Source organism: Anguilla anguilla, chromosome 18 (genome assembly GCF_013347855.1).
Source record: "Anguilla anguilla isolate fAngAng1 chromosome 18, fAngAng1.pri, whole genome shotgun sequence".
Lineage (NCBI taxonomy): Eukaryota > Metazoa > Chordata > Actinopteri > Anguilliformes > Anguillidae > Anguilla > Anguilla anguilla.
In genome coordinates, this window is record NC_049218.1 from 8690297 (window position 1) to 8703749 (window position 13453).

At 48.1% G+C, this 13453-nt stretch overlaps 1 protein-coding gene across 10 annotated transcripts in view; it reads right to left on the reverse strand.

Annotated features, from left to right (window-relative positions):
- The window catches only part of tmem63ba (transmembrane protein 63Ba), a 45278-nt gene that overhangs the window by 30170 nt on the left and 1655 nt on the right, over nt 1–13453 (reverse strand). For 3 of the 10 annotated variants that reach the window (XM_035399452.1, XM_035399459.1, XM_035399461.1), the window contains one exon: nt 12450–12479. The exons of 2 other annotated variants lie outside the window; for them this stretch is intronic. In XM_035399452.1, coding sequence (XP_035255343.1) covers nt 12450–12479 — 30 coding nt within the window. Of the gene's footprint in view, nt 1–11563; nt 11815–12413; nt 12480–13453 lie in introns of those variants that run through there. 5 more of the 10 variants (XM_035399455.1, XM_035399457.1, XM_035399456.1 and 2 more) reach the window with 3 other exon arrangements.

Sequence of the window (13453 nt, forward strand, 5' to 3'; positions counted from 1 at the left end):
GGCTGAGTGTGACAGGACTACACAGAACACATTGTACACACAGTCTCTACTACAGGATCACAAAATTCACAAATAACACGATCTGTGCTTGTTTAAATTTGCTTTCCTTTCTAAAAGCCAATGGGTTGGCTGTTGTGCTTGGATGAACTACCCCCAGGTAAACATTCAAACAGGACTACTTATTGATTTCTTCTCGTGCCAGGTTTGGAAAAACTACGAATGATATTTCAGAGAAGGCCGTGAGCGGGTCGAGAATTGTACGAAAGGATCAGCATGTTTACAAGAGCTGTCCAGAACACGTTTTTTTGTCAATTATTTCTATTACATTTATTTATATTATATTTATTATATTTTCTTCTCGTTAAGTTTCCTCATTCATTCAATTACCAGCCATTTGTTGCATTTTCCATTTTAGCAATGTGAATAAGAATCCATCACTCCCATGCGCGTGAACTGAAAACACAATAAAAAAAACGTGCCCGTGGTAATGCCACAGCTGTGACTAAATCCAGGTATTACGAACCCCAGCTGTGTTCCTCTCAGCGTTCCGCCTCTCCGGAGCAGGTACGGTCCCGTCCGGCGGTCAGGAGCTACGCCGCGGCGCGCGGTGAGTCACACCTGTACTCACCCAACGAGCCCCGCCAATCGCGCGGCTCGGACCCAAACGCATGCCCCGGACCCAAACGCACGCCCCGGACCCAAACGCACGCCCCGGACCCAAACGCATGCCCCGGACCCAAACGCATGCCCCGGACCCAAACGCACGCCCCGGACCCAAACGCATGCCCCGGACCCAAACGCACTCCCCGGACCCAAAACGGCGTGGGGCTGTTTTGTGGGCAGCCAAGCCCTACAGGTCTGGTACCGCTATTTTTTTTTTTTTCTGAGCAGATGAAGAGGGGTATGGAGGGAAGGAGGGTGGAGTGGCTGATTCACGTTTCGTAGGCGCTCTCTGCGCTACGTGGCGGTGTCCGTGGTAACCGGGAAAGGTGGGAGTGTTCTTACGCAGAACGTCGGGCAGAAAGTCCCAGCGGGACCTGGGCAGCCGTGTGGGCATGAGCGTGCACGTGTGCGTGGACACGTGCATGTTTCAGTGTCTGTTTGTGTGTGTGTATGCACGTGCATGCGCCTGTGTGTGTGTACATCTAAATCAAGTGAAGCAGAACAACACAAACACTCCGAAGCCATGCTCTGTGAAAGCGCAGCGGACTGCAGGCTTAGGACTAATGAGCCTCACACTGGCCCGTAGTCCCGCCCATCATTTAGGACCCCACACCAATTTAGGACTGTAGGCCTGCCAATCATTTATAACTCGAGCCACTGGTATAGGACTACAGGCCTGGCAATCATGCAGGGTCGCTGTGCGCAGTCACTCACTAAAAGCAAAAGGTCGCTGCCGTCATGAATCCACTCGCTCAGTCAGGATGAGCTCAGCAGCAACTTACCCACACAGGTCATTCGGAGTCAACGTATGGAAATTTGGCAAAAGAGATGGAAGCAATTAAAGGTGTTCACAGAAGGGAATCGTGAAAGCATTCCAAACATTCCAAAATGGAATTCAGTTACACTTCACCTTATGGTGATTTGGCAGACGGCTCTAGCTGAAGATAACCTGCTTTAAAACAGCGGTGAGCAGACACCTTCGGCGCAAGATATGGCTGCGATCAAGTCAAAGTGCCATTCTCGAGGTGCATGACTCAAGAAAAAAAAAAAAAAACAATGAGAGCATTTCGGAACATTCCAGAACGGTGCATCTCTCCTCCGATGCCAGTGCTCCGGCGGGAGACATGGCTTTCGTTTCCTTCCTCATAGCTCACCCTCCGCCCACGCCAAACGCAGCCGCCGGCTCTCGCACGGCTTCTCAGGAAGCGGGGTGGACGGACACGTCCAGCCCGACGGCATTCTGCGCAAGCTGGGGGCGGGGCATCTGAGCTTCTGTGGCTAGCAGCCATAGAGCGTACATAGGAACTGGAGAGGGCAGGAGGGGCCAGGCAGTACAGCCTAGGACGTCACAGGAATCAGCCTCTACTGCGCAAGCTTGAGGGCAAATTGCGGACCATTGAATCGAATACAGAAATCCAAGGTGATTTAATGACCAAAGAAGACCTCAGCGGTCAATTTTTTTGCAATCATAAATTTCATTTTGTGCAGCAGTTTTTGAAATGATCGTTTCGGTCCAGAAGCCTTGGGAAAACATTTGCTAAAACGTGCATATTTCACAATGCGTATTTTTCAATCTGCTTTTCATACGAAACGTAACGGTCGTCAGGTGAGTTTCAAAATACCACGGAGGACATTTTATTTTGCCTTCAGAAGGCTGCTGTTCCCCGTTCAGTTTCATGGGGGGCGCAGTGTTCTGCCCCCAACACGCACAGCACAGGCTCACTTCCGGGGCTGCACAGGCTTCGGTTAGCTGAAGGCGTGCCAGCCTGTGCAGTTAAACACGCACAGCACAGGCTCACTTCCGGGGCTTCACACGCTTCGGTTAGCTGAAGGCGTGCCAGCCTGTGCAGTTAAACACGCACAGCACAGGCTTACTTCCGGGGCTTCACAGGCTTCGGTTAGCTGAAGGCGTGCCAGCCTGTGCAGTTAAACACGCACAGCACAGGCTCACGTCCGGGGCTGCACAGGCTTCGGTTAGCTGAAGGCGTGCCAGCCTGTGCAGTTAAACACGCACAGCACAGGCTCACTTCCGGGGCTTCACAGGCTTCGGTTAGCTGAAGGCGTGCCAGCCTGTGCAGTTAAACACGCACAGCACAGGCTCACTGCCGGGGCTGCACAGGCTTCGGTTAGCTGAAGGCGTGCCAGCCTGTGCAGTTAAACACGCACAGCACAGGCTCACTGCCGGGGCTGCACAGGCTTCGGTTAGCTGAAGGCGTGCCAGCCTGTGCAGTTAAACACGCACAGCACAGGCTCACTGCCGGGGCTGCACAGGCTTCGGTTAGCTGAAGGCGTGCCAGCCTGTGCAGTTAAACACGCACAGCACAGGCTCACTGCCGGGGCTGCACAGGCTTCGGTTAGCTGAAGGCGTGCCAGCCTGTGCAGTTAAACACGCACAGCACAGGCTCACTGCCGGGGCTGCACAGGCTTCGGTTAGCTGAAGGCGTGCCAGCCTGTGCAGTTAAACACGCACAGCACAGGCTCACTTCCGGGGCTTCACAGGCTTCGGTTAGCTGAAGGCGTGCCAGCCTGTGCAGTTAAACACGCACAGCACAGGCTCACTGCCGGGGCTGCACAGGCTTCGGTTAGCTGAAGGCGTGCCAGCCTGTGCAGTTAAACACGCACAGCACAGGCTCACTGCCGGGGCTGCACAGGCTTCGGTTAGCTGAAGGCGTGCCAGCCTGTGCAGTTAAACACGCACAGCACAGGCTCACTGCCGGGGCTGCACAGGCTTCGGTTAGCTGAAGGCGTGCCAGCCTGTGCAGTTAAACACGCACAGCACAGGCTCACTTCCGGGGCTTCACAGGCTTCGGTTAGCTGAAGGCGTGCCAGCCTGTGCAGTTAAACACGCACAGCACAGGCTCACTGCCGGGGCTGCACAGGCTTCGGTTAGCTGAAGGCGTGCCAGCCTGTGCAGTTAAACACGCACAGCACAGGCTCACTGCCGGGGCTGCACAGGCTTCGGTTAGCTGAAGGCGTGCCAGCCTGTGCAGTTAAACACGCGCGTCTGTGAGCTCAGCGGCAGCCTCAGGGGGCTTCACCTGGGCCGACACTGCGACAGCACCGTGCAACGGAAGGAAAGATCTCTCTCATTAATCCCACAGGATTACACCTGCTGAGGCAGTGAGTTCACACAGTGTGGAAGGGGGGGGGGGGGGGGTGATAAGCTTAATGCGTTTAGAGAGAGGACGTCTGAATTGGGAGACAATTTAGGAAAAAACTTAGGACAATTTAGCCAAACCGTGTATGGCTTTCACTGCACCCAGCACCTTCTGGGCCGGGTTGAACCGGCAGGTGAGAGAACGGTACTGGAATCTCTGCCAGGAAAGCAGGGGTTCCTCTAACGAGGAGGGGGGGGGGGTGATGGGGGAGGGAGGGGGTAGGCAGGGAGCACAACCTTCCCAAAGCAGATGCCTCTCTGCTCCCCCCAGCCCCCCCTCTTTAAGCACCGCTGATGGAGGCCGCGTGGCCGGTCTTGTGAGACCCGCAAATTCAATTACCGCTCGCTCCCTGCCTGCCTCCTGCTGTTCTCCTGAAGGCCGGAAGAACGACGCGTCTATACCCCCACCCCCACCCCCCCCCCGCCCCAAACCGACAGGGAGTGACATCATCGCAGGAGGGACCAACAAAAAGCGAATTGAGGCCACCATTCAAGGCCGTGCTGTTTGGCCCAAAATGGACACAGTATCGTACACAAGAGCAGCCAACCAACCACCGATAGCTGTGGCGCTCCCACCTGATTGGGTCCACAAACCACACAAAGAAACTATGGGATATTTTCACCTGGATGGGCTGTGTAAACAGACTATGTGCTTTGCCAGTACACTGTCCTGTGCTGCCCCTGGTTCAGTTAGTGTGGAACACCTTAAAGTGACATTAATATGAAATAGTGTAGCATAGCATAGTATTTGTGTCCATGAAATAAGTTACGAAAGATAATTTAAATGATCAAGTAAGTGCAGTTAAATTAACACACTCTTATAGGTACATTCATAAAAAAAAAACAGTACAATACTTCCACAACAACGGCTATGTTAATGCAACAATGATTAGTGTTGAAATATTTCTATATCAACCAAAAGTCCTCCTTTCTCTACTGAAAAGCATCACCACAGAAAATGACAGCCAAAAAATCACCAATGAATGTGAAAGCAATCTGACCCAAACATGAACTACACGACAGAAACCTAGCAACAATTCACAATTCAGCAAAACTTGTACGGGCACAATAATTGAACTGCTTTTCAAAAAGCAAAGTCCTTATATTCATTCAAACCATGGGAACATGGTTTTCACACAGAACAGAGATATGCCAGAACATGTCTAAATAGGGTACAATAACCTAAAAAAACCTCAAAGATCACAAAGATTACGCTTAAAGGGTAAGCACAATGTACCATAAAAAATGAAACGCAGCAGCCAAATGAAAGAAAGTATCCAATTTTATGATTCACAATGTTACAACGACTATTTTATTGAAATAAAGGCAAGGAATAAGCCCTAACTCTTTTTGTCCCAGCTCCCTTTTTCAACAATCTTCAGAGGTGCAATATCTTCGGGAGACGCCATTATGTGATGCTAACCCTTTAAGAAAGCTCATCGGAACAGAAATCCCATGAGAGGAATCTGTTCGGGACCCAACAAGAACACGTAGGACCAGAGTGAAGTTATCTTTACTGTCGTGATCTATGCACTTGAGCGGAGGGACAAGCACAGTGTGCTGCAGATTCACTTTATTGGTGCGCAACAGTTCAACAAGTTCACGGTCAAGTACCTTGTTTCTTAGGGCATGGTTTGGGTCACGCCTTAGTGCACAGCGTAGCTTACGCAAACGCGGAAAAGAAGATAACACAAGTTGTTTAATCATGCTAAGATTTTTTTTAAATGGAAGCCATGACCTATCAAAACCCTGAATAAGAAGCCTGATTTATAAAATAGTCTAAAGTTTTCATGGCAGTCACAGGGTGGTATATATGTATAAAAATTATTATTATTTTTTCAACTTCACCTGCAGCTTCCCAGCAGTATTTTCTGCAAACAAAAACAGAAGGGTGAAATCTGAGACAGCCTGGCATAATTTCACTGGGGATGTTGCCAACATGGCTTTACACAGCAGCTTAGTGTAATGCCGAGCTAGGCTTCTTAGGAACAATGTCACTGCATGGCTGGAACAGACGCAGTCCATAGGGTGGCCGAGTCTCAAGCCATATACAGAGTCCACCCCCCCCTCCCCCGCCCCCCCATGCAGATTTTTCACTCCTTATTTAATTAAAAAAGCAAAACAACACAAGAAAGAAAAATCTCATTTTTCATGCTAATTGTCATCTTTTTTTTTTTTTTTTTTACTATTATAAATATAAAACAATACTGACTTTTTGCTACTGTGGATTACGAAAGTAAAAACAGAACAACTCCAAAATGAGAAAGAGAATGAGAATACTGGACGAGGAGAGGCTAACATTTGCAAACAGTCAGTCAACATGTAAAAATGTACGGGGTGACTGTGTCTGTTAAAACGTTAGATTATGCGTATGAGGGGGTCGCTCTGTATCCCGCGAGGGAAGAGGGGTGCCTGTTTGTACAGCCTGGGGGTTTTGGCGGTTTAGGTCCTGCCCGGTGAGATGGCGGGGCTCCCACGGGTCAGGAGCCGGGGGGCGTGGCCTGACCACCGCGCAGAGGGACTGACTCAGAGCGGAGAACTGCACCGCCTCTCCTGCTCTAAGGGTTGCCATGGCGCCAGGTTCCGTCACGCGCTCCCCAAACACAAACAAAACAAGGAGCGAGAAGGTGCCGGCGGGGGAAGAGGGAGAGAAGGACAGAGACAGAGAGAGAATGAGAGAGGGGAAAAAGAATAAGAGAGAAAGAGAAATTGAAAGAGCGAGAGAGAGATCCCCTCCTGCAGTCATTTTCAGACCCCCGGCAAATGAACACATACACCCCCCGACACATTAACACCATGTCTCCTGTTAACCCCACTTAATTCAGTGCTGATGCACTGCAGGGATGATTGCAGATGTAAGGCCTTCACAAAGCCAGTGTGAAGACAGCCCGCTGTGACGTGGATATCTAGTTTGGGTGGGAATGTGGTGGAGGAACACCCTTCCTAAAGTTTTAACTCCGGATTGGACTGTCAATTTCATTACCCACTCTCACCAGTGGGGCACCTGCCCCCCTTCCCTGAGTCACCCCAAAGCCTGCTGTCTGTCCCCGTATGTCCACCACGCCAGCCAGCCCCCACCACCCCTGGACCACCACCTTCGGATGCTTCACACACCCTGTCCCAAACTAACTGACTCTGTATTTGTGATCCCCCATCCTGAGCCGGCCAGAGGAGGACAGATGCGAGCCCGAAGTATCCGAGCATATTCCAGTTCATTTTTAATCCCAAGAGGCCTGAAGTCTGAAGAGATCCGATGGATGGAACAAAGAATTTTGAAAGCCCAGAAATCTGCTTTAAGGAATTATCATTCATGACAGAGTTTGGCTGTGCGGAAAAGGTTATTATCTCACGCGTGCATCACACCAGCAAAATAGGAGTCAAAGATCATAACCTTGACAGTTTGGCACACATTGGACGATCATTGCCTCCCCCCTAGAGCTAACCATTAAACCACCGCGATAAGAATGGCACTCATTTATCAAGTGCCAGGTTGGGAGAGAGTGCAGTCTGCCAAGAAACTGAAAGAGAAACCGCGGCCCTCCATCACACTGGCCCGTGCCGACGCCGCACAACTGACTGAGGGTGATTTTTCAGGTAGAAAAGAGCCCGTACAGCAGGAACAATGCTCTGTCCAGCCCTCACCATTACTCACAAACACTCGGAAGGAAAGGCTGCTGGGAAATGTAGTCTTTACCCATCTTTCAGAGCCGCCTCTACGCAGCAGCTACGCAACCTTCTCAGCCAGCAGCGGGCCACATGACAACCAGGAACCCGCGGCTGACGGCAGCTCCAGGTTTTCAGCAAACACGCTGACGCTAGAGATTTCTTACCTGACCCACCTCGCCCTCAGGGGCATATGGAACATCCTGTCTGTACAACTCAAGAGTACAGATTCATGCTTTAACCGTCTATGTTAAAAAGTGCCAGCAGGGCATACCAAAAACAACTCTTCTCAGGTGTCACAGAAAATCAGGTGTACAGCAAAAACAGCACAAAATTCAATTTGCTAGATTTGACAAACAAAATATTTTCAGTTTTCAATACTTATACTTCAGTACTTTCAATATACGGGTAGGAGGGCAATTAGTAAAAGGGGCTTACTATAAAACAAGCCTGCATATTCAAACAATTAAGGAAAATGAATAAGGTAATAAAAACACTAATATGCAGAGCAGGTTTTTGGAGCATATCTCCAGTCTGAATTGTACCAACCCAGGTGCTAACATGCAGCATTATTTGCATTAAATGCAGTAATATTTGTGCTCATTTGTGGTTAATGCAGTAATGTTCATGCTCATTGGTGGTTAATACAGTAATGTTCATGCTCATTGGTGGTTAATGCAGTAATATTCATGCTCATTGGTGGTTAGTGCAGTAATATTCATGCTCATTGGTGGTTAGTGCAGTAATACACGTGCTGGTAGCAGAAGCACGATTAGCCCACGCAGTGCATTCTGTTTACTCCAGCAGGCTGTCCTCATGGCTGCCCTGCTGCTGGGTGACAGTGTGTACAGGTAGTGTTTACCCTGCAAACAGCCTGGAGGACCACGCCGTGCCCGCCACAGCCAAACACAGTCCTGCCGTGACACGGCAGCTTCCTGACCCTCAACAACAACAACACGAGATGGCGAGCTGGAGAACGGCTCCGCGGGCCCAGCTCCAGCAGCACCGGCCCGTTTCACCACTGCTCTACGTGGGGAGCTCTGCTCCTCCGGTCAGCCCCAAAACACGGCGGCTGAAACTCCCGCGCGTAAGAATCAGTTACGCGTACCGTCAAGACGAGACGGCGTTTAGAGGCCGGCCTCGGCCGGGGTACCAATGGCGCAATATATGGTAAATGGTAAATGGACTGCATTTATATAGCGCTTTTATCCAAAGCGCTTTACAATTGATGCCTCTCATTCGCCAGAGCAGATAGGGGTTAGGGGTTAGGTGTCTTGCTCAAGGACACTTCGACATGCCTAGGGCGGGGTTTGAACCGGCAACCCTCCAGACAATCGGTCTTACCTCCTGAGCTATGTCGCCCCATATATCAATCATTCAGCCAGATAAGCAAAGAGCGAAACCGCAGCGTGCGGTCAGCTGTGCCGGAGTGAAGCGCGTTCAGTCGACCTCGCAGGAACACGCGGCGTTAATGATCAACCACATTACACCCCATTAACGGGCCTTACCAAGCATAGCCTTCAGTGACAGCGGAAATTATGTCACAGCCGTGTTGGGACAGTTTCGCCCCACTGCACGTGTGCGGAGGGGCAGAGGTGGAGACTGGAATGTGTCACATGACCAGGCGTCGCCCAACCGCTTTCCCCTTGGGGTAAAAGACTATTTTCCTAACTGACAGAGCTAGGGCCAGTTCAAAGGGCAAGAGGAGAACTAAATCAAGTAGGGGAGGAATGCATACCCAAAAGAACGAGGTACGCACCAACGGACAGTGTAGAAGGAAAAGTAAGGCTCAACACTTCTCTCTGACAGTTTAGCCAGGCTAGACTAGAACACAATGTTCTTAACTGAACATTCTAATGCTGATGAAAACAATAACTACTGGTCATTAAAAGCAACAGAGTTCTAGAACACTGACTTACAATTTAACGGTTTAGCTATTGCCTTGGTTGAAATGGCAAAAAAAGACAAGAAGGAAATCAAGGAAAGGCAAATAGCTGGAATTGCAAAATGAGGCAGCTCAGCCCTGAAGGAGAGAAGGCAATGCTGAACAGACTGCCCCAGATCAGGAGCATAAACATCAGGGTGGACAAAGAGGGCGTGCTGGGGAATGAGCACACTTGATTTTTTAACATGCAACATTCTTATAATTATTTAATATTTTTTCCAAGCAATGTAAGACGTTTCCCTGGGAAAAGTTGCCCAGTGGATGTTTTTCACCAAGGTCCAGTGCACATTCCGCTCGATGACACGCTGCCTATATCGTCTAAAGGTGAGAAGCAGAGGCTCGGGCAGAAAAGGCCAAGTCGAGCACCACGTGACATCATACAACCAATAATGAAACACAGCATTTTCACACTGAGGTAAAGCCAGTGACCACAACCACAAGCGCAATAGCTACAAAAGCAGGCCCTGGCTAACACCCTGATAATACTCAGCAATCAGTGTGAAGAGTGTGGCTAAGGCTATATCCTATTGGTTTCACTTCCGCTCGGCCCTAATGTCTTTAAAACAATGACAAATGGCCATTCGCATGAGCGGTAGTGTATCACAGAGCAAACAGAAAGGGGGAGAAGTGAAGAAACTGATCTGCACAGCAACCCATGTCACATTTTCAAGACAAAAATAAAGGAAGGATCAGCAGAACTTTGACACAAAGACCTACTTTTTTCCCCACTGGGGGGGAGGGGGGGGAGACATGCGACTCAGCACTGCCATATCACTGTTTTGTTGACTCCTATATTCAGCAAACGCGGTGATAAGTAGCACTGCGGTTGGAAATTCAGGTGGACGAGGCGGAGGGAATATTGGGGCTCCGGTGGGAGAGGGCTACACTGTGCGGATAAGGAGACGCGTGTTTGGCAGAGAACCGTTACTCCAGAACAAGAGCGTACTGCAGAGGCTCTATTACAGCTGTCGATCGGAAGGTCTTCGCCTGACAGCAGTAGGAGTGCACCACACTGCTTCTCTCAGCTGTTGGGGTGGGGTGGGGGGTGGGGGTAGGCTCTCCAACGGAAAACAGCTGTGTAACCAACACAGGTCCGGGGTACAAAGTAACCCAACCTGAAGGCTTCTGGCACCTGAAGGTCACCGAGCAGCTAGCCCCACTGCCTCATTTTCCCTTACTCCAAAGTGTGGTTTTTGCATCGCTGTGAGCAGAGTAAAGCAAAACTGCATACTGGGACATTGCAGGTTCTCAGAAGCTGAACAGAAAGTTGTACAGAAAAAAATGTGTATGTTTTTGCTTTATTAATTCTTATATCTGCAAGACAATATGCATAATATCTATCAATATGTATACATCTTCTCACTTAGCAAATGCTCTTATCCAGACTGACTTAAAAAGTGCATAACCCGAGGTCATAAGTGATGGCAAGTGCCATAGTAGGTATAAGAAGGAGTTTAAGGATGCAGTGCTGTAAGTAGCACAATGGATTTGAGGGTGCAGTGTTAAAAGTAGCATAAGCATGGCCTTGGTGCGTTAGGAGTTCTTCTGAGTCTGAGTTTGTTGACCCAAGATGCAGTTTAAAAAGTTGTGTTTTTAGTCTGTGGCAAAATTTTACTGTACACAACCCTTTGCGCAATAATAATAATAATAGTAATAATAATTGTTATTATAATTAGAATAATAATATTGTTGTTGTTATAATGACAGGGACTCGCTTATCCTGACGACTGCTGTAGGAAGCTTGTTCCTGGTCACCTAGCAACTGACAAAGGACATGAAATGAGAACCAGCATCTTCCCCCTAGCTATGCGAACACATACAGCACACAAACACTCCATGTAAGCACACAGCCCAGCTTCTGTAATGTTGCAGTCATTACAAAAAAATAATTGCTTGAACATGTGAATATGAAGCTCCTTCGCCTATATTACACAAAATAAGAAAAACATTGCTTATTTTTCAATACATAGCAAACTCTGTAATCTATTTCCACTCAACCACGCATGTCTAACACTGAGTAGAAAGGAATCTAGACGAGCATCTGAAACAGCTCAACTAGGATTAGGGTAATCCAGAACCAAGATCACATTGTGTCGGCTCCCTTATACACCTCCAAACACCTGCCTTTCTCCTACCTTTAAAAGCAGCCGATTTGGAACCCCACTTTGTAATCCACGTCACCAAACGAGCTTTGATATTATGTAAAAATAAATCCCAACTGCAAGAAAAACACCCGCCCATGTCTGCGTCCGTATTTGCTGTGGGCATGCAATATTGCTCGCGAAAGTACACAACCAGCGAAGAGAAACCGCGAGCCGCGAGCCTGTTTCCAGGCAGGTGAGCGCGGTTAGCCTCTGTCACGTGGATGTGCTTCCAGTTCACGTAAACAATGAGCATGAATCAGCGCCCTTTACTGCGACGCGGCCGACCGCGCAGGGACTACCGTCGAAAGACTGGCCCGGCCTGCCTGCGAGAGAAACGCAGTTGTCTCGAATTACGGCAGACGGATCTGCCAAAACAAAAATCAGAAACTTGAAGAGTTATTCTCTGAAAACAGTCCTTTCTTAGATTGAAAACAGTAAGAGGCATGTCTTTTTTCTGACATGTTCTGGGATTAGCCATCTGAAATGCCTACTTTAAGTTTACCAGAAGTACAAAACAGCCGTTTGCTAAAAGGTTTTAGGAGGCTGTCGATCGTTACATGCCGCACCCGTTCTATACCCCACTGCCAGTGTCTAAACTCCGCTTGCACTGAGCTCCTCCTTCACTATTCTGAATAATCTGAAATGCTCAACTGAATTCCAGCTATTAACTCACTGCTAGGGCCAGCACAGGTAACAGCATATTCTGAATAATTTGCCAGTTTAGGACACAGTGTTGTCAAATGGCTCACACTCATTGAATGGTTCGCCGCACCCACACTATTAATAACTGGGGGAAACCCTGGCTGCTTTCCCACCCCCACCGTGTGTAACGCATACTAACCGTAGACATAGGGCTGGCTGAGGACAGATCAGTTACCTGGCACAAGCAGCTTCTTTTCTGCTGCACCTGGAAAAGAATGTTTAAAAACAAAAGGTAAAAAAAAATGTCCATGATTTAATTAGCTTGTACTGCCACCCTGGCCAATTTGCTGCTTCTACACTGTTCCACCCTGGGCATTTTGTTAGCCTTCTCCATAGCAACTTTAGCAATCCTAGTCTAAACTCAGTGACACTTTGAAAATTTTGTTTTTCCACCACTTATGCTGGCCCTGACCAATCCTGTTAATTAGACAAAATGGTCAATTATGTACAAATCAACACAAAAGAGCTGCACACTTCTACTATATGAAACTATTGATGTGGCAAGATAAAAACAAGCCAACAATTTATTTCTCTATCGACAGCAATGACCTTACACCAATTCCCATTTACACCAAAGCATTACACCTGCCCAGTGCATATGTACTTAATACTGATATGAAATATCCACCACTGGTAATGCACTGAACAGCAGAGTATTTCCTGTCAGACATAATTAGCAAATTCGTCAATATGTTGCAGTCATAATCCATTTATTATGTCCCCAACTGGGATACAAGGATTAACACTAATCTTGCTGTTGAAGATTATTTATGACATTGCCAGACAGAAAAGAACAAATCCCGCCAAGCGTTTCTTTGAGTTTTGAAGTACTGTAATAAAATCAATGCATTTTTCTATATTCCAGTAATCAAATATATAAATACTTTGAAAAGATTAACCGCTGACCACACTTCTTTCAAGAGATTCTCGTTATAGACATGAAAAAAATGTTGCAATTGGTATTTTAACTAAAACTTTCACCTAGTAGCTTCGAATACAGTGGTAATGATGTCTGATTTTCAAAAGTTTGCCTATACTTGCCAGAACTGATTTGTAAACCCTGGGCACGCTTAAATCAAATAATATGCCGTAAATAAATAACTATACGCAACCCCAGTAAAATTCCACAGGTATTACTGTTGTGCACAAGGATGAAAAACCAAGGATGTATAAGCTACA